We start from the raw sequence: 20867 nt of genomic DNA, 5'->3' as shown, positions 1-20867 counted from the left end.
CAAACAACATCGTCAATACTATACCAGCTCATATCAATCATACATTTTGGATAATAATATTGAAATTTCTCCAATTTTCTCCAAAATCTATGCATACAACTCGTATTCACTTCTTCTTTGTTTATATATGTTTCTTGAAGCTCAGCTAGCATTTGTTACCTTTAAGAATTTGAAAGATTTTAGTATAACATAATAGGGAATGTGAAATGTCAGTGGAATAACATATCTTATAATACACTATAAGTCATTAAAAAGTTTGATTTTTTAATAAAAATAAAATGTGGATAATTTCATTTTTTTATTAGAAAAAATTTGTTTTTACTTTTATTTTTTAATCAAGTATTTAAATGAGTAAAACATAATTAGAGCATACAAAATGTCAATGGTGTTTCAAATAATGTCAATGGTGTAACAGGTTCCATTTTCCAGATTAAGAAAACACAATTGCAATTAAATAGTCAAGCTTTCTTCATTGTGACAGTGTCTAACTTGTAAAATTGATAAATAACAATTGTTCAAAATGCTCAAAATATAAATGAAATGGAAGGAAAAGTAAAATAATTAAATAATGTCATGTGGTGTAACAGTTTTTTCAGTGGTGTAACAACAATTTTTGGTTACACCACTGACCGTTATACCACTGATGTATCCATAGTAAATGTAGCAGTATGACCCAAGAGAACAGATACTACACAAAGCTACATAGCCTATGTTATAATGTGATAAACATTCATCATTTATGTGAAAAACTTTTTTGTTCTTTCATATTAGAAAACCTTAAATAGCACGTTATCCCACTGACACAGTTTACATTGTATTTTTCGGAGTATACTAACATTTTCTGCCATATTTTCTATCACAATGATGTCATCACTGATACATTTATCTTTTTAGTAGCAGGGAATGATGTCACTATGATGTGGGGGATTCCAACTGTAGTACAATATTATTTACTTGATGTATTTTAAGATATTTTTATATAATTTGCCTTGTAACACCAATGACAAAAATTTTTTGTACAAGCATATATCTCATCAAATTCATTGTTTTTAAAAGAGAACTTGTTAAGAAGCATAGCAGAAAATAAAATATGAATGTTGTTTTGAAAATTAACGGTGATTTTTGGAATAAAACATCAATATTATTGAAGATATTGTAGGGTAAAGACGTTAGAAAAATTTAATGACAACATAAATTCACTGAAATCTCATAACAAATAATATTTTTTTTATACTTTAAGCAGTAAAATTGTCGATTAATTTGTTCATCAATATAGGTTTAAGTTTCTAAAATCCAATGGTACTGTATATATTCCCCAGAACATTATTTTCCCCCCTTTAAATTGACACTGACACAAAAGGCTGCATATTTTGAGAATGACCCATATACATGTATTTCGTTATTTATATTTTAATATTATTTTTTGGACCGCATAAATTAATGGAAAACATTGGTCACTGCTATAATTTCTGTTATTTTTATAAATGTTCGAGTGTGGTTTTTTTTTGTCTAGTTGGTCCATTTTAAACAGCTTGTGTTAACTGATACATTGTATGCTTATTCCTAAACCTGAAAACGATCGTTGAAATATCCAGATGATTTTACTGTTTCATAGGGTATGTTCCAAATGGAATACAATAATCATATGCAGTGACAAGTAGGATTTGGAATGGACATATGTGGAACTTTTAAACTAAGTTTTATATAACGCTAGTTTTCTTGTAATGATTGATATAAAAATGGTGTGTTTTGTTTAGTTTTATACAAACAAGAAAAAAATCGAAATTCGCAAATAAATGCATCTCGGCTGATAGACGAAACGAAGATGTAAGGCAAGATTTTCAGTTACTGTGTAAAACAGCATCCCTATGGAGGATTTAGCGTCGACATTCCTAAAACACTCCCCGGTCATTCCTACCCCCGTCCCCCAACAAAAAAATCAATTAACACCCCCCCCCCCAAAAAAAAAAACAACACACACACACACCTAGCACCTAAATTTTCTCCCGAAAAAAAGGCTTATTTCTTGGAGGGATAGGACAATTCGTCCAGTCAATCTGTAATTGGGTATTTATTTAGTATGTATTCCTGATTTTATCAAACGATTTAAGAGATCAGTGATTCCGGGGCGTGAATAATTTAATTAACGTCAGTGCACTAGCTATAACTATACCCGCTATCAATCTGCGTGTGCGATCAGATAATCTAAAAAATGTAAAAATACGAAGTCTACACCACAAATTTAACTGATCATGAAGAAATATAGGTATATTTTGATAATTTTTAATTTTGCAGTTTAGGGTAATGTATCTATCGACGGAGCTTTGAAATGAATAATTTTTTACCATATACCATATAAATCTCGCATTTTTATGGCCAGTCATTAATGTTTACATTATAAGGAACATATATTGCGTCTTTTTGAAAAGATTAAAAATCTTGATAATAGCTTTGTTCAACCTTAATATGCATATAATCAATTAAGATAGACAGTCGCCATGTTAAGTTTGTTCCTAAGACATCGATTTACCTGTCTTAAAGTTAAGACATAACTTAGGAAATTCATAAGATAAGATTGGAATAGTGAAACGGATAAGTAATGAACTTAGGAAAAAGTTCTTTCCTAAGATACAACTTAGTCCTAAGTATGCTTTGTGAAACGGGCCCCAGGTGTACAAACATTTTGACACACACAGATCTACCAAAACATAATTTGTAAAGGATTGTTGCATCGCGGTTTGTAGTCATCTACGTTTTCTTTATTTACATGTGTGTAGTAGATTTTTTTATTTATTTATTTATATGTAGGTTTCCCATTTTTAGATCCGCATTCGTTTTAAATCAATGAATGGTACAGCAACTTTTTTATAGTTTTGTCGTACCTTTTCCTTGAAAAATTGCTTGATTGCTTATTATGAGTTATATGCAGAGATATAAATGTTTTATGGTTTTTAAGTTGTTACATATATTTTCGCATGGCCTTTTGAAATTGATACTAAGTCTAATTTAATAAAAGTAGTCAACTTTTAACAATTTCTTTAAGAACATACAAACAAAATTAACTTTTGCAAATCGATTTTGGAAGTTCTTTGTGTGCTTAACAAAAATTTTCTTTTCCCTTCCATGTTCAAACAGCACCTGTGATTAAATGTGCACCAGTAGTACATGTATTTGTCAGAGAACAACATTTCAAAAAAAACATATATCAAGGTGGTATGAGACACCTGTCTATATTAATGTGGATAAAAGAATCAAATAATCAAAATACTTTCACCGTTTTAGAATTTTAAAATTTCACAATATTTGACGAAAAAGTATGTTAAGAAAAATTTTGCGGTCGGTGGCATGTGGAAATTGCTAATGACTTACACCTCAATATACGCATTACATGTAACTGTTAATACCCTTTGGTCATAATTAGAATATTGATCTTACGTTATCTATCCAGGATTGACTGGTCGAGACAGATTTGTTTACTATTGACATTCTTTAATGGTTAAGGACACGAAATATAGACAAGTATCGTACAAAAGAATTTTTTTTTAAGTTATCATATAAAGATATTTACATAGACAATGAAAATTATTTTTTTTTCTAAAATATGACATGATGTTCTCTAGCAAAGAAAGATAACTCTGTGTTGAAATAGAATTTTTATCATTTGTTTAACACTGTTTAAGACTAATTCCTAAAATTCACATAAAATATGTGGTTGTTTCGGTGGGGATGGGTGGGGTTGGGCATATGATAAGAGGTTAATATTTTAAAAAATATGCATCTGAAACTATTTTCTAATTGAATCATAAAATCAATTATAAATGAATATATTTAAACGTATTAATTTTTGATGTGAATTGCTTTTAACTTTTTGTTGTTCATAAAAAAATGTTTCTAATTAATGAAGCATAATATCTGATGTCATCGTGTCAGCGAGCCTGGATTCACTACTTTATATTTACTTGGAGGTGAATCCACATTATCGTTATTTGAATTCACAGTACCGTTAAATATGACATTCCATTCCTTTCGACTATTTGTCATGCATATTTCATCGTATCGATTTTAAAATTCTGTGAGAGCTCTTATGAGAGGGCCTTTAAGCTTCACTTAGACTTAGTTTTCTGTGGATGTAGACACATTTTCAGTTGGTATTTAAATTGTACAGCATTTTTTCTTGTTGTTGTAATTTGTTCACAAACGAAAAACAAAGTTCTGCATTTGATTCGTAGATAAAAATTCCTCGACGAAACTCGACCAGTATCAGGCCTCATGCTTTTGGCCCTCTGACTGATACTGTTTTCTTAGCAGGCTGATACAGGGTGTAATATGGATAAGTTTATACATTTACTGCTCCTTAGGTTATAATATATGTGTAGCCCAATATCAGTTCTCAGGGAGTTGGAAAAAGTTAATGTCAACAAGGTTCGATAACTCCGAAATCCGGAATATATTTTTATGGGTTTCTTAGATTGTCATAAAATGGAGAATAATGATTGAATTTCGTGAAGTCTTACAATACAGGTGTACTTGACTGTTTCACTTATATACCGGTATTTTTCATCGATGCATTTCATTAAAAATTGGATTGATTATGAAAAAAAACCCACTTTTTAAACTCATGTATGAGAGTAAAGTTAAGCGTGAATGTTTGTGTGTGTATTTTTTTTGTATCAATAAACTTGAAATGTAAACAATTCATATTGCTATGTTTATTTCAAGATAATTCAAAGTTGGTTTTATTTCTGGTTTGCAAACTGAACTCCAATTTACGTTTGAGACAATGAATCACTCCTATCAGGATCACTATTTAAATCAAATAAAAAACGTGATTTAGTTTTCAATATTAAAATAACTTTCAACAATAGATCTCGAGCATTGTTACCAAGTTTATTAAGTAAAATGTAAATAATACAAAGTTTGTTTACCTAAGAAGGAAATACAAAAACGTATAGTACAAAATAAAAACATAATTACATGAATGAATGACAATTTGACATCAAAGTATAAATATACAAAAAAAACGCGTACATATTAAGAAACACACGGTGAATCCAACAAAAAAATGACAATACACGTATATCACAGTGCGATTAATTTCACTATATAAAGAGTCTGTCCCCCGTTGGGCGTGGGTCATGGCTAATAGACCACGCCCCTCACATTGTTCCCGTTAATTTTGATCGACTCCCCTTGAACTACTGTTGGTTCGTAGCCGTTTCTTCGGTTGTCATGGGCATGAGCCTAAATACAATGGAGCACGGTTTTAAAAATTTGGATTCACATTTATCATCTATTTTTTTAACATCAGAATTAGCAAAATTACAAATTGACTTATAAAAGATTAAGAAAACAAACAAAAAACCCAGCACATGTATATTTCGTTTTAAGCCTCGTTTTAATTTACAACCCGACAAATACCACAGCAAAGAAAGCGAGATCTTACAATCATTTAGGAGACAGTTTTTAAACTATAGAACCTATTGGATTTGTGAATTCTCTTTGATATTTAACTCGACTGGAACATTGGTCGAACTAAAAAAAAATCAAGAATTAATAGCGAGCAACAACCTTCTCACTAAAGTTCGTCTTCCTTTTATGGCGGCACACACAGAAGACGATGACAGCGATGATAATGATGAGAAGGAGGGCCCCGCCCACAGCGATACCAGCCATGGCCTCGGCTGTCAGCAGACAGGGGCGTGTCCCGTCCCCACAATGGTCAAGTCCCGAGCATCGCAGGTTCTCATTGATGCATCGCTGGTTGTTACATGTGTACTCGTTAGAAGCACAGGGCCCTGAAACACAAGATAAAATGCATGCATAAGCCGTTTTGTAAATCAAACAAGAAACAGTTCAGAGAAATATACACAGAGAAACTCTGATACATGTATTTAAATTATCTCCAAGATTTTGATTATTAACGAGTGGTTTGGTTTCTTACCGTCTTTGTATGCAGTGATTAGAAGATCGAATCCTTTCCTGGCCACATTTGTTTGTCCACTGGCGAATCTGAGGAGAAGAGGCCCTTGCTGGGTGACATAGGCCTGTGCGGGTCTGGACTGTCCACAGATCTGTTGAGGAGTACCTATGAAAGCAAACAAATATAAGGTTAAAATTTAATTAAGACTTTTCACGCTATCGCGCATAATGTACAATATTTGAAATTGATTGTGTCTTGCTTCACTAGCGTAATAGAGGAAGGCAATCGAACTGAAAGATTTAAGTAAGTTAAATACATGTACTTGTAGTTACCTTGCAAAAGTCTTGCTGAGGCTTGGTCTTGGCCGTCAATTGCAACAAGAGCATCCAAGCACTGGCCTGTCTGTAACTGTTGGATGTCTAGCTCGTTGAAACGGACGATGAGCTTTTTACCCGGGGGAGGCTGAATTACCATGACACAGTTGATGTTCCGAGTGTAAGCGGGATTTCTTGTCAGCCGCAGTCGGACTGCCTCGTGAGTTTCCGTTGCAAGATTTATTATGTTGTTGTTTATACATCTCTCTTCCATATAATCTAATTAAAGAAAGAAAGCGTTAGATATATACTTTTGAAGAATATCAAAGTTTGTCATTTCTTAAAAATTCCAACAAAAAAAATATTATGGTGCAATAGCATATTACTTTTTATATTAATGTAAAGATTTATACTTACATTCTGGAATAGCATTGACCGAGATAAAGCTGATCATGAATAGCACTAATAAAGCATCTAGAGTGCACAGCCCCTTTTTGGATACAGCAACCATTTTCAAAGCACTTATATAAATCACACGGACTGTTTTAATATTATAAGAACTGAACTCCTTTAAATTTGTTGCAGTGATATCTTCTATTCCATAACGAAACTAATCGAGAAGGTTTGTAAAATCGTCTTCACTCTTCCTTCAAATGTCGAAATGCTGTTGAATGATCTCTGCAACTAGGTTTATATATGTACATTACATGACTAAGTAATTTAGAATTGATGGATGCGTAATGCAAGGAGCTACACTAATGCCTTATTCATTTTCGATAAATCGCTATGCGTCAATCAGTGAATGGAATTCTGGAGATGAAATTACTACTAATTTCGTAATCAGTTTTCAATTATTTTATGCTTATTCGTCATACTTTTTACACGATGATTACGATGAGCAAAGGTATTACTATTTTACTTCAATGTTATGTTATACAAATTTGTGTAAACACCTCCCGAGGGCAAATACTATAACAGCATGCACGAGTGTCTATCACGTATTGACCATTTAAATAAGTTCAAAACATGTATATATTCCCTCAAGACAATAAACTACGATTAAAACCAATGAACAAAATTGTGTAATTACGTAATACATGTATGTCGAACGGTTTTTATGAGAAATGATTCATTAACACGTTTACTTATTCATATACTATATTGTGTACACTATCAAACTTTCAAACAAATATTAAACCAAATTTTTACATTTGTTATATAATAAAAGTATAATAAAGAAAATTCGTTAAAAATCAGTATAAATTTGATTCAAATTTATTGAATGTGATTTATTAATCTAAGAATTTAAAAATATCTATAGATGATTTCTAACAATCTTTATTAAACTTTTAAATAGCAATAGGAATGAATCGACAATTCGATATATTCTTTGGCATTTAAGTTCTACATAAGAACATAATAATATCAACAACAGTCTGTTTACGTGGATTCTTTAAATGGGATATAGATTATAAAATTACTAGGTTTTACAATGTACATATACTTTACTGGCGGCAAAATAAGTGCGTTTATAATTCTAAATTCTGGTACCGGTTGGAGAGGAGTTATACTTTGTTTTCCTTTCTAAAAAGATAAAATTTAGGAAGGAAATTATTCTATAAAGAGAAACCGCATTCTGTCTTGATTGTGGTTCACCTTGAAATGTATACACACATGGGTAATGAGGCCAGTATGATCGGAATGTTACCCAGCTGCGTCAATGTTTATCACAGCCATACATTTTTATTTAGTCACGGGCAAATCGGAGAAAGAAAAGCCACATTTATTTTTCAGGTCATATGAGAGAAAGAGAAGAGAAAAGAGAGAGAGAAAGAGAGAGAAGAGAGAGAGAGAGAAAATATGAAATTCAAACAAATATCTTTAATCACTATATGCCCTCCCACTACCTCGGACGCGACGGAAGGCTATTACATTACATCTAACAAAGACCGACGAACCCCAATGAGTAGGAGAGAAGTCGTGCACCTTTGTACAGGTTTATACAGGTGTATACAATTACATGACAATCAGTCTGCACCTCGGGTAACCCACAGACAACAGTTTACACTATTTCACATTTTTTGTGGGTGGTCTACCGAGCTTTTTTTGATTGAAAAACCAAAACAATGTCTCCTTCATTTTTATCAGATGTAGTAACGGCTGGTCATTGTGTTTTTTCATTCATAAGTTGATTCACCCGATGCTGGGGAGCACCAACGCAATTTACAGGTTTTTGTCTATAAATATGAGGGTTCTTAATGAAATCATTAGAAGATTTAAGACTTCGGTGCTGTGTACATACAAGTATATTGAAACTGAATTTTATCATTTGAAATAGTGGAAGAGACACCGGGCAATATAAATTCCGTTCAAGGCACTTTATAGGAAATTTGTAAAATGGCAATTGTTCTCCCAAGAAATACCGATATTGGTTTGGTCATGCAGTGTTGTAGTATATCGGAGAATACAGAAAACCCTGCATATCTGCCAGCAAGCAACGATCGTCTTTTCAACACCACATCGTTCCCAACTGGAATAACTGGATTCCTAAAAAATCAGAGATCTGCATATCCACGTATCCTCGCGGATGTAACAGGAAATTTGTGATGTTCGTAAAATGTCGAACTTTGCCACGGAGAGCCTGAGATGTTGGCCAATGTCAAGCTGAACAAAGACGGATCTCCTAACGTGAACTTGTAGAACTCGATTTTTATACACGTGTATTAATTTATTCGCTTTTCTTTAATTATTATGAGTTCAATCTAGTCAAATTTTGCTCATTGTCGTGATTCTACTCTGACTGTTGAAAAAGAAAGAAAGAAAAGAAAAGAAACAGGATTAAGGTCACTTGCAAACGTTAATAGATGTTTTGGAGTCGATCAAATGAAGTACAGGTTTAATTTACGACAAGTGTACACTTACATGTATTGCTTTAAGAACTTACCAGTATTTACCTACAGAGATTGTGACACAAACTTTGCTCCAGATCTGATCTTAAATAGGCTATTTGTTTATTGTAAAAAATCGAGATTTTAAATGTGCTTAATTTTCATGTAAGACTATTTATTTATAATTTATTTATTACATATCGTCTACATTCTGTTTTATTTGTTTTGCTCACGTTGAAATAAAATAGATTGATAATCTTAATTTTCATCTTTTATTTTAAATATATATTTCAGAGGATTCACGTTTCTAGATATATACAAATGCAATGTAAAATTGAACAAGTTTACAAGAAATTGTTTTAGGTTTATGTATAATATAAAACTAAACACGCAGGAGTATGATGTAAATGTAGGCGTTCAATCAGTGGGAATGTCCGAGGAGATGTAACACAAGACCGCTTACATCAACAAGGTGACGTAAAAAAACAGCATTTGCTCTGTCTGAATCAATATACCTGGCATGAGTTTTACTAAGCTTCTTAAGTTTAAGATTTCATCGTAACCGTAAGTTACGATGAATATCTGTTTTACCAAACTTCTTAACTTTAAGTTACGTCAAAAATATCATCGTAACTTACGACAGCCTATGGGCTACTCTAAGTTAAGAATTTTTCGTATTTTTCTAAATAAATGAATAAAAATGGCCGCCTGCTTATTGTTTATTGAAGTTTTAAGAGAAAATGAAGACAAGGCTTTGCGTCGTGAACGCGTTTTCAGAGACAGGAGTCAAGTTCTAGATATGTTGACCGACAGCGAGCTCATTGGGCGATATAGATTTCCAAGGCGAGTTATTCTGCAGCTGACAGACGATGTCAAAGACTTCATACAGCCACAAACTTTGAGGTCGCATGCCATTCCAGCCCACATCCAGGTATTTTTATGGATATGACTTAACAGAGGAAATTCTAAATGAAAATAAACAGAAGCTGGACTTATAAAGCTTCTTATCAATCAAATTCTTACAAAATATTAATATCATAATACATCACACTCATGATATTGATAAAAAAAAATACACTTACTATGTTGGTTATGTTCAAAGAATGATTCCGAATGATATCCTTGCAAACATTTCTATTTGTCCACTATTTTGAAAGAAGGATGAAGAGTAACCAAAAGGGCCACAACTGTATTATTACTTCATCGAGTTGTTCCCCTTTAACAAGATTGTGTGTGATGAACCATACAAATTTAAAATAAAATTTAAATATTGCCTAAAAGATATATAAAGCATTTTTTGATTTATTGTGTAAAATTCAATCATTTCTTGATGACAGTCAAGTATGGCTAGAATATATTTCCAAACCTATACTAAGCAATATTATAGTTCAAGTATTAATCATAATATAGTAAAATGGTGATCAAGGAAATAAATTAATACATAGTTAAAGAATTAAAGAAATCAAAGGAGAGAGGCTTTTTTGTCATGGACTTTTTTTAACTAAATGAATAGACCTATAAAATTGTGTTAAGCCTAATGGGGTAGCCGCGGATATAAATTTATATGACATTTTTATCCGCTACTTTGTTAATGTCTGGTTAAAAAATTCTGCCCCCCCCCCCAAGCATCAAATAATGTTTTTTATCTTTGAAAAGTCTTTATTTCATTTAATTATTAGTACATGCATTGTAACCGGGTCTTGATGCAGATGACATAATAACACCAAGTTGATTTTATAGGGTTCGATTCCTTTTTCAATAAATTGTAGGAATATATGGTAAATGCAGGAAATCACACTAGAACAACACACACATAAAACATATATAAGCACACAACAAAGACAATACAAACACAAACATCGCACAGACATTGACATAAAACATATATTTACTTAGATCACCTATTAATATTATCAGCAAAGACCGATAATTTGATAATTTATATTTAAACAATAATTCCAAATGATCAGAAATATTTACGGTAATAAATATCAATAAAACTATATACATCAATGACAAACATATAGTTACCAATTTATGGAACTGAGTGCAGGTCCTATTTACTGGATTTCATATCATGAATCGATAACCATATTTAGTATACAATGAATATCGTAAATTTACTTTACTCCATTTAATTATATTCCTTTTTTCACTATAACTTCTATTAACTTTGTAACTCATGTGCTGTATTTATTATTTGTGTTAAAATGTTATTCTTCATGCAATCTCCTATGGGAGGAAATAAAGATAGAATGAATGAATGAACAGTCTGAGCAATTTAATGAATAAAACATTTACTTGAAGCTTTTCATGATAATTCATGATAATTCATTACAAAGTTACACATACTTTATTATAAACATTCACTCTCACACTCATACTGGTCAAACAGATTTATTTAATCATTTGTTTATATCGTAAACCTATACTTTAGCAATTAATCATTAAAGTTTAAAAGAGAATTACTCTTAATACAGGTCTAAGATTGGAAATTGTTGTAAGTCATAAAGTTGACAAGTCACACCCGCCTTCACTCTTCACCAAGTCTTGCAGAATTAATTAAAAAAAAAACAGATCACAAAAGAAATACTCCCGCCACTGTCAGAGACTCAGAGGTGACCAATACTGATTAATCAAAGCGTAGAATAACAAGAACACCTTTATACTTTACTCTATATTTTTTGACCGAACCATTATTTTAAATAGGAGTGTTAAGGTTTAATCACACACAACACACAGTCAGTATTGCAGTGCAGCGCAAAGAGTGAGAGATTGAATGAATGAGTGAATGAATGATATGTGAATCAAAATACCTTAATACTATACAAAACTAAAATTAAAACTAAGTCACACTACTACATTTTATCATTATCTTTTATTCATTTTATTTTATTTACTTTTTTTTTTTGCTTGTCGAAGATTTTGAACTAATTTCCAGGCTTCCCTCACCCTCTTTTATAAACATACTACAGGTGTGTGATGTCAACAGTACCTTTAAATCATTCCAGGTTCTAACATGCTTGCGTTTCCTGGCTAAAGGAGACTACCTCTCAGAAACAACAGACATTCATGGGATCTCCAAATCATCTGGTTGTCTGGCTGTTCATCGAGTGGTCGATGCTGTCTGCAAAGCTTTGCAGAACATCGAGTTCCCTACAAGTAGGGAACACATTTCACGTATCAAAGCGTCGTTCTACAAGATTGCTGGGTTCCCAAATGTGATTGGTGTCATCGACAGGACTCAGATACCCATACAAGGCATGGGAACAGATGACGAACACCTGTATGTCTGCAGAAAGGGTTTTCATTCCATAAACGTGCAAGCGGTTGTAGACGCAGATTTAAGGTTTGGATATTAAAACTCTCAATTTATATAAAGATGAATTGCTAATTAAAAGTTTAAACGTTTATATATACACCAAAGAAATACTTATGTTTTTATTGTTCAAATATTAATTGATTTCCAGGTTCACAAATGCCGTCTGCAAATTCCCAGGAGCAACCCATGATGCGTTCATTTTGCAAAACAGCTCCTTGCCAAATTTGATTGAAAGCCTTCAGGATGGAGGTTGGCTGATAGGCGATTCGGGTTATCCCCTTAAAGAGTGGCTGATGACTCCTATCAGCAACCCGAGGAGTGGACAAGAAGAGCGGTACAATTCGGCTCACTGTCGTACTAGAAATGCTATTGAAAGGGCATTTGGTGTGCTTAAAGCGCGTTTCAGGTACGTCACCTTTTAATCAAAATATCAAATTTAATTCAGATCAGGAAATGGTGTATTGAAAAAAAAGGATTTTCTTCTAAAAGAGTGAAAAGCCTAAAACATTTCAAACTTATAAATCAACAGGTGCTTGCACAAAACTGGAGGATGCTTGCCTTATAGACCAGACAAATGCACGAAAATAATTGAATGTGCTATGAGGCTACACAACTTGGCCATAAATGAGAGGGTGCCTCTCATGGTAGAAACTGAGGAAGAAGATGATGTCCAGCAACCATTTGCTCCAGTTATCCCCAACAATTGTACTGCAGCAATGCTGAGAGATAGACTTGTACAAAGATTTTGAAGAGGTATTTTGGTTTTAAGTTGCTGCAATTTTCATGTTAAAATTTTTTGGGTAAATTGGAAGTCTTGCAATTCTATTGACCAACAATAAAATGATTTCCAGACTTCGATAAGTCATGTATTTGTTGAGTCCCTTTTTTGAGGTTCTGATTGAAGCAAAACTACATTATTGTCGCCCTGTACACAAATCGATTTGTTATATATTGCATTGTACAGGAATCTTTATTATGATAAAATTAAAGTTTTGTTTTCACCCATTATATCACACAGGTTTAAGTTCACACAGAATTATTATATTAGCATCTTTAGGTAGCAAAAAAAAATTCTCAGAAATACAGCTCACATTGCTTTAAATGTTACTTTATTATGATGACAGAAGTTAAATAATTGTACATGGACAATATATATCAATATAAAAAAACTACTACATGTACTAGCATTTTGATATAATAGTTACCAGTTCACAAAACAATCAACATATAACAAGCAGTTTCTAATCTGAAAAACCATTATATTGGATCCTGTAATCAACAATTTTCTCTCCATTTTTAACAATTTATCATCAGAGACTTTCATCAGGACTCCACAAAAATACAAAGTCTTACAAATTAATAAATGTACCAGCAATTCTTTTTTATTAGCATTAAGATATGTAACTACAGTTTTCCCTATAAATAATATCATGAACATTTCAACAAGAGGCCCATAGTTCACATACAGTAGTAATATGAAACATTTTTTGAATATTGTAATGATTTTAAATTACCATACATTAGAATGTAGCTTAGTAGTTCTTGAGAAGAAGATTTTTATAAAGATTTTACCCAATGATTTTTATGAAGAACTATTTTGAGGGTCATTGTCTTAACAATTTAAAATCTTTACTAAATATAGAAGCTTTGATATAAATATTCTTTAGGAGAAGATATTAACCTACCTTAAGTTTTTTAGTGCATATATTAAGAGAATTTAATTACAGGAGATAACGACAAAGACAATGGTTGAGAATTTCCAGACTGGTGCATGGAGTTGCTTATGGATTCAACTGCAATGGTGCTTCTGCGTTGTAGTTCAAGCATTTCTTCAAGAATCTTGATTTTTCTGGATCTGTATGTCTCCAGTTTAGAAATCTTCTCCTCTTCCATAGATAACAGCTGTGATATGTGTACTGGAACTTCATTTTCTTTTAAAGAAAAGTTTTAGAAAGCATGAGAATAAGTTTTCTTTTTTTTAAAATATCAATTCATTCTAACAAAGTCAATTAGGGTTTTTTTCTTTAAGGTTTTATCTACACTAAATAGACTGCTGACATTTAACAAACATTTTTTTTAACTAACCTCCTAGTGTAAGACTTGCATGAGAAAAAATGGCTGTCATGTATATTATTTGTTGAAATCAAACTTAATAAGATATCATTATGACAAAGTAGTGTGATGGACAACTTTTTAGTTCTCTTTAACAATATCACTGACCATATGCCTCCTTAAAGAATTAAAATTCACTTTACAAGGCTCGATTTCATTGTTACCTTTCCTTTGCACCCTTGTCTGTTTTCTTGGCCTTTCTTGACTTTGACTAGACTCGCCTGAAATTAAATTTGTAATAATTCAATATCCATTTGTAATGCAATATTACACTTGTATAAACTTGTATAAACTTTTTTTATGCCTTCACAATCATTAGTGCTTAAAAACCTATCAATTTGTATAAAGTTATATGTTGATATTTTTTGTCTCATGCTATCAAACTTTTGATACAATATTGTTAAATTGTTATTCATTACATTAATTGTGTTGTGTTAAACTTACTCTCAAAATTCATGTCTTTGTATGTGCTGTTGTTGATACTTGTCATTCCTTTGATAGAAAGAATATGATTAATGAAACAAAATTATCAATCGAAAAAATTATGTTCAAAAGAAATTGTTATATAGTTAATAATATGCATTTCATGAAAATAAATATTCAATTCAATAAGTATATATCAGTTATCTTGTGTGAAGGGATCATCAGATCTAGTACATGTACATACTTGCACATGGGGTTGAGGCAGACTCGCTCAGTTCTGAATTTTCTGATGCTGGAACTTCATGGATAATAATCCCTGCAGGTACCACTGGGGATGGTCTACTTTCTACAAAATGATTAATAAGGTTACTTTTTGCTATTAGAAACTGAGGCACTTCTTATATGATAAACATAATGGTGGATGGTTTGAATAAAAAAACTTGTTTAAAATATTCAACATCAAGAACTATATTATTTCATTTTATGAAAAATTGCATCAACATGAAAATTTTGTATTACATGTGATTACAGTTTGGGTGTAGTGAGTTACCTTAGGTTAATATCAATGTGAAAATTCATAAATATATATAAAAAGCCAATTTACCACATTCTGCGGTATCAACTCCACCACTGATGCCTTCAATTGCAACATCTGATAAAGACTGTAGAACCTTTAAAAAATAGCATACCTTTACTAAAGGAAATGATTTGTTCATGACAGACAGACAAATATTTTACTACTTATATTCATAAGAATTTTTTGTAAGTATTTACCAAATTTTCCCAATTTTTGAACATGAAATTTGGGGCTGGTCCTCCTCCTGTCTGTTTCATTGATCTCCTCTCTGCTTCCTTTTTCTTTGTCAGACTTTGCATGTCTGCCCATTTTTTCTTCATTTCCTCGGTTGTTCTGTTGACCATTGCAACAGCATTGACTCTATTAGAATATAAATATTTGCCTTAGGTACTTAAATATATGTTTTTATACCCCCAAAAACGAAGTTTAGGGGGGTATATTGGTTTCACCCTGTCCGTCTGTCCGTCCGTCTGTCTGTAGACGCAACTTTGTCCCCCCTATAGAATTTTTTATTACTGCATGGAACAGTTTGAAAATTTGTACATATGTTGAACACCATCTGAAGATGTGCACCTGCAATTTTTTTTAAGATCAGACAAGATTTAATGATTTTATGACAGTTTTCATTTTCCTTATTCTATGTATTGTACACTAATGTTGAAAAGTAAGGGAGGTAATCCTTCCAGATTTTATTAATTAATTAATAGTATTAAAACACTCTAAAATATATTTATATAAATACATCCAGATGGAGGTTTTTTGTCTTTATGTCTTAATTAATAAAAAAATTTTAAGTATATATATATTCTATCAACTGACAATGCAAAGTTTTTGTTTGTCAATGATGAATTCTTAGGAGCTAATTAGAACATCAAAGACAAGTGTGGCTGAATTCATTTGTCCCAAGGGAGCCATTATCTGAGCCATGGTTCAGATGAAGCATGTGTTTAGGGGAAATTGATAATCTGTAAAACGGGTGATGGTTTTGGGGCTATTTTAAAACTGTTTCATGTAAACCAAAAAGTTCTATCATTATAAGGAAATAAATATTATTAATATCATTATTAATAAAGAAGTTAAACTATTTTTAGAGGTTGTTTGAATTTATTTGTCAAGTAAATTGATGAAGTGACCCTATTGGGCATTAATTTAAATGAAATTCAAAATTACTGATATGATTGTAGTGTTTAGGCAATTTTAAAATTGTTTGTAATATTAAATTTTCTTTTTTACATATTTTTACATAGTATGGTAATTATGGTAATGTTTTGGGAGTTTATTAAATTTAACAAGCTCATCAAAGAAAACAACTAATTGCATCTGTCAAGACTCTTATTAGAAAGATATTGAAAGTTTTATCAACAGAAGAGCATTGCTTGGCTACCGGTATTTCCATTTACTGCAAAGGGAGGGGTAATTGTCATTTTGTTGGTTTTTCTTTAAATCAATTAAATTTTTAAAAAACATATCATCAGATACATACATTTGTAAATGTATTACTGTTATAGATATGTATTTACAGTGAAATTCTGACATTTTTGATTTTAATTTTTCTTTGTTAACTAATTTTTTTTTTTTTACAATTCTAGAATTTTTTTTTGGTATGTGTTCCAAACCTTTATTATTCAATTCAATTATTTGTCCCATTTGAAATTAGCCTTGCGGGGGTATTAGTCCCATTAGGACAGTTCTAGTTAATATATCAAATTTGTGCAGTTGTAGAGTGTATCTTTGTACACATATACATGTATTTGCACATTGTTTGTGCTTATAGCCTTATATATAATGAATTTGTGAAAAAAATTACAAAATGTATCTAAAAAGTTTCAACTCATATTTTTTAATATTTCAAAATCCTGAAACCATCTTAAAAAGTTATATTGCCAGTAATATTGACCCAACCCACAACAGCTGATTGAGTAACTCAGTCAATTTATGGGGCCAATATGTATAATATATATATGAGAAATATTGTTTATTATATCCGTATATGAAAGATATATCAGTACATGTATTATATTTAACATTCACATGAGAGAAAAAAAATCTTACAATTAAGCTACTGCATTGTTTCTGTATGATGTATATTACTGATAAATGAGAGAGTTATTTTTAACATTGTTAAAGATTTAATATTAAGGACCAAGCAAAATTTATCACTATGATGGGACAGGTACACACAGGCATGGGACAATGACTTTTTTTCATGAAAGAAAAGTATGGAACAAAACTTTTTTTTAGCATTTGATAACACCCATGGGACAAACACTTTTTTAAAATGAGTTGCAGTTCTCAACTAAAGAATTTTTTTTTTTATTTTAAACATTTTCTATATTTTAAAGACAAAAAAATCTATAAAAAAAAAACTTATTCAAGAGGGAGTTACTCCCCTTGTTATCCAAAACTGTCACTTGTCACCTATAACTTACCTTTAACTCACACTAACATCCTCTGAAACGATATCTAGTCTTAAAATTAGAAAACTTATGCAATTCTGAGAAAAAGTATGCCTCGCATTGCCAATTCCATTGAGGTTTAAGAAAAATATAGCCATTTAAGTGACCCCACCATTTCCACTTTTCTATTATTAACATAGAGTCATAGGGCTCTCCTTTAGTTAAACATATTTATTATAATCTTTTTAATATCATTTGTTGTTCAACCTCCTTTAATAAGAAACCTTATTCAGTACTACACACATTTACATGATAGTATCATGATAAAAGCCTCATATCACTTAGAAATACCCTTACATGTATCATCCTCCCCCTATCTTTAGATTTTCATAAAAAGCATCAGTTTGAAATAGTGATAAATAGACCCCTTCACGATAACTGTGGTACTGCTCTCTTGCAGGGCAAAATAATATACTTTGCCAAAATTTCAGTGCGTAGAAAATTAAATGACGTAAATAAAACAATTGACGTTATATGTCATATCTCACCAAACTATGTAATTTTGCCCTGCAAATGAGCAGTACCACAGTTACCGTGAAGGGGTTAATTTTGCCTGGTCCCTAAATAAAACAGAACATAGCCTTGAAGATATCTGACATTTTTGAAAAATTATTTCAAAACTGAATCGCAGTAATTAAATCATTTTGTTGAAAAATCTATGAATACAGAAATATTTCCAGAAACTAATTTTATTGTGAATTTCCTCTATTATTTACCTCAGTGATGTTTAGCTTACATCTGATTACTATATCTAAAAATATCCCGACGTCATATGTCAATTTCAGTGTGTGCTACTTTATGTAAAGCATATTTATAAAATTCTTTCAAAAACTGTCCTCAAATGAATATATTTAATACATTTAGAACAACTGAATAAAAAATGTAATTAGTCTTCAATATGTGTACTCCAGTGTTACAATCATTATATAGTCTTTCATGCATTGGAATTCTATGGCAAGATTATGTGAACTTAATTTATATTCTGGGTATGTAGAGAGAATTGTTTTGTTAAACTTTTAAAACAACCGATATACGGTGCTATAACATTGTCATTGTATGTGCTATCATATCATTTCTAAGGATTTGAGGTCCAATTTTGATACTTTCTCCAAACTACTTACTGGTTAGCGATATCCTGCCACAGTTGATTTTTCCTCTCAGAAGTTATAAAAGCGGAAAACTTCCCCTTTAAAACTCGGAAGTGCGGAGCTAAGGCCTCTGCTAAAGCCATTAGCTCCGACTCACTCCAGTTGGGTTTTCTCCGTTTCAACTCTTTCTCCATTGTTGAATACAGTTTCGCAGACGATAAAATGTAAATAGCCGCGAAAACGAAAGTGCCCTCTGCGCTTGCGCAGCGTTCGTAACTACGAATATTCACACCTCCGTTATAAGAGAGTTCCATTACAGAAACTTGCGAACGTTTCGTAAGTTAAAGTTACGAATAAAACTTACGAACACGTTAGTAAAACAGAACATTCTTATCTTAGGTTAAATCTTACGAAGTTCTTAAGTAATAATATTTTTGCGTAAGATAAGAAGCTTAGTAAAACTCATGCCAGGTACTAGTAATTTAAGAACGTGTTATTTTCATTGCAGGCATAGTAATCTAATTCCCACACTAAAGACAAATGACCGATAATTCATTATGATTTTAAAGTTTTCATTTATTATAAGTTAAATCAATATATTTGTTATACTATTAAAGAGCCATACACGTATCTATAGAATATTTTGAGCTCAGGACTGCGGATCCCCCCCCCCCCCCCCGATATTAACGTTAAACGGACTATCTTTAGCAAAATGTATGAACTTAAGGCAGCAATTAGATTTAAATAGAATTAAAATACACAACTACTCAGATGAATTCATTTTCCCCCCAAGTATATATGTAATTCCCACCAGAAGAAACGGTTTATGTTTTAGTTGTATTTTTTCATACTAGTTTATTGCTTTTTAATCTAAAGAATGGATATTTTGTTTGTTGCGTAAATACTTTGAGAGAAATATTGAACCAGCAGGGATGAAAAAATGATAGAGTAAATATTCTATTCATTTGTTCATAAATTGCTCTGTTTCAATAGAAGTCAGCATGCTTATTCCTCAAGTAACCATAAACCGTCCGTATTATCGCACTTAGCTGGCCTTTCCGACGAGCGGGTTAACAACCTCGGATGTAGATGTATTACGTAGGCGTCCATGACACCCCTTAACCCTGATATAAATAAAGAACAATAAACTATTTAGTTTTGATTTATTTCATCGATTTCAAGGATTCATCCTATGTTATTAATGTTATTAAAATTAAATCCATGGCTGTCTAATAAATACTTCAAATGACGGAAAACAACTCCTTTTTGTACAAAATTTTCACTGATTTCAATACATTGAAGGTAACTTTCTGAGCTCTGTCGACACGGACTTTCGGATTGGCCATTGACTGAGTTTTTGGCTGCTTGATAACAGATGCAGTGAAGAGTTTAAATAAAAAAATAGAGATTTACGCTATTACCGATAAAGTCCCTACCGGAACAAGACGTTTTTAATATTACTCAACTAAGTAAGATTAAATTCTTAAATCATACTCTATAGGCTAAAAAATAAAGGTGTTCAAACTTGAATTTGCACTACCTAAGGATGCTTCCACACAAGTTACAGTTTGTATATCCAATTGGTTGACATCCCCCCCCCCCCCCAAAAAAAAAACAAAAAAAAAAACAACTTAACAAACCAAAAAAAAAAAACCCTCAAGAGTTATCCGATAGCAGATTTCGGAGTTTTATGTCTTTCACTAAAAATGCCTAAATGCTGATCATAATAAATATTTCTACTTTAATGCATGGTTTAAGGTATGAATA

General features: G+C 31.7%; 3 protein-coding genes and 1 long non-coding RNA gene across 4 annotated transcripts; 1 reads left to right on the top strand and 3 right to left on the bottom strand.

Moving 5' to 3' along the window:
* Nucleotides 1–4868: 4868 nt before the first annotated feature.
* On the bottom strand, nucleotides 4869–6908 carry LOC128186647 (low-density lipoprotein receptor-related protein 12-like). Its single transcript, XM_052856481.1, has 5 exons — nucleotides 6652–6908; nucleotides 6253–6513; nucleotides 5942–6085; nucleotides 5569–5795; nucleotides 4869–5241 (listed from the first exon to the last, which is right to left on the bottom strand). The coding sequence occupies exons 1-5, from the start codon at nucleotides 6743–6745 to the stop codon at nucleotides 5140–5142; spliced, it is 828 nt and encodes a 275-aa protein (XP_052712441.1). The 5' UTR covers nucleotides 6746–6908; the 3' UTR covers nucleotides 4869–5139.
* Nucleotides 6909–9635: 2727 nt separating this feature from the next.
* On the top strand, nucleotides 9636–14294 carry LOC128190709 (putative nuclease HARBI1). Its single transcript, XM_052862851.1, has 4 exons — nucleotides 9636–10053; nucleotides 12134–12471; nucleotides 12593–13197; nucleotides 14172–14294. The coding sequence occupies exons 1-3, from the start codon at nucleotides 9823–9825 to the stop codon at nucleotides 12864–12866; spliced, it is 843 nt and encodes a 280-aa protein (XP_052718811.1). The 5' UTR covers nucleotides 9636–9822; the 3' UTR covers nucleotides 12867–13197; nucleotides 14172–14294.
* Nucleotides 9950–12209, bottom strand: LOC128190710 (uncharacterized). The gene is made up of 3 exons (XR_008244381.1): nucleotides 12118–12209; nucleotides 10205–10338; nucleotides 9950–10087 (listed from the first exon to the last, which is right to left on the bottom strand). It is a non-coding gene; the product is annotated as an uncharacterized LOC128190710 (long non-coding RNA).
* On the bottom strand, nucleotides 13532–19563 carry LOC128190708 (uncharacterized). The gene is made up of 7 exons (XM_052862850.1): nucleotides 19134–19563; nucleotides 15754–15916; nucleotides 15584–15650; nucleotides 15224–15325; nucleotides 15001–15048; nucleotides 14721–14777; nucleotides 13532–14375 (listed from the first exon to the last, which is right to left on the bottom strand). Exons 1-7 carry the CDS (start codon nucleotides 19412–19414, stop codon nucleotides 14152–14154), a joined length of 942 nt encoding a protein of 313 aa, XP_052718810.1. The 5' UTR covers nucleotides 19415–19563; the 3' UTR covers nucleotides 13532–14151.
* Nucleotides 19564–20867: the final 1304 nt, after the last annotated feature.

The sequence above is a fragment of the Crassostrea angulata genome, chromosome 6 (assembly GCF_025612915.1).
Source record: "Crassostrea angulata isolate pt1a10 chromosome 6, ASM2561291v2, whole genome shotgun sequence".
NCBI lineage: Eukaryota > Metazoa > Mollusca > Bivalvia > Ostreida > Ostreidae > Magallana > Magallana angulata.
The sequence above is the reverse complement of the archived record's forward strand: the minus strand, read 5'-3'. Positions and strand labels throughout refer to the sequence as shown.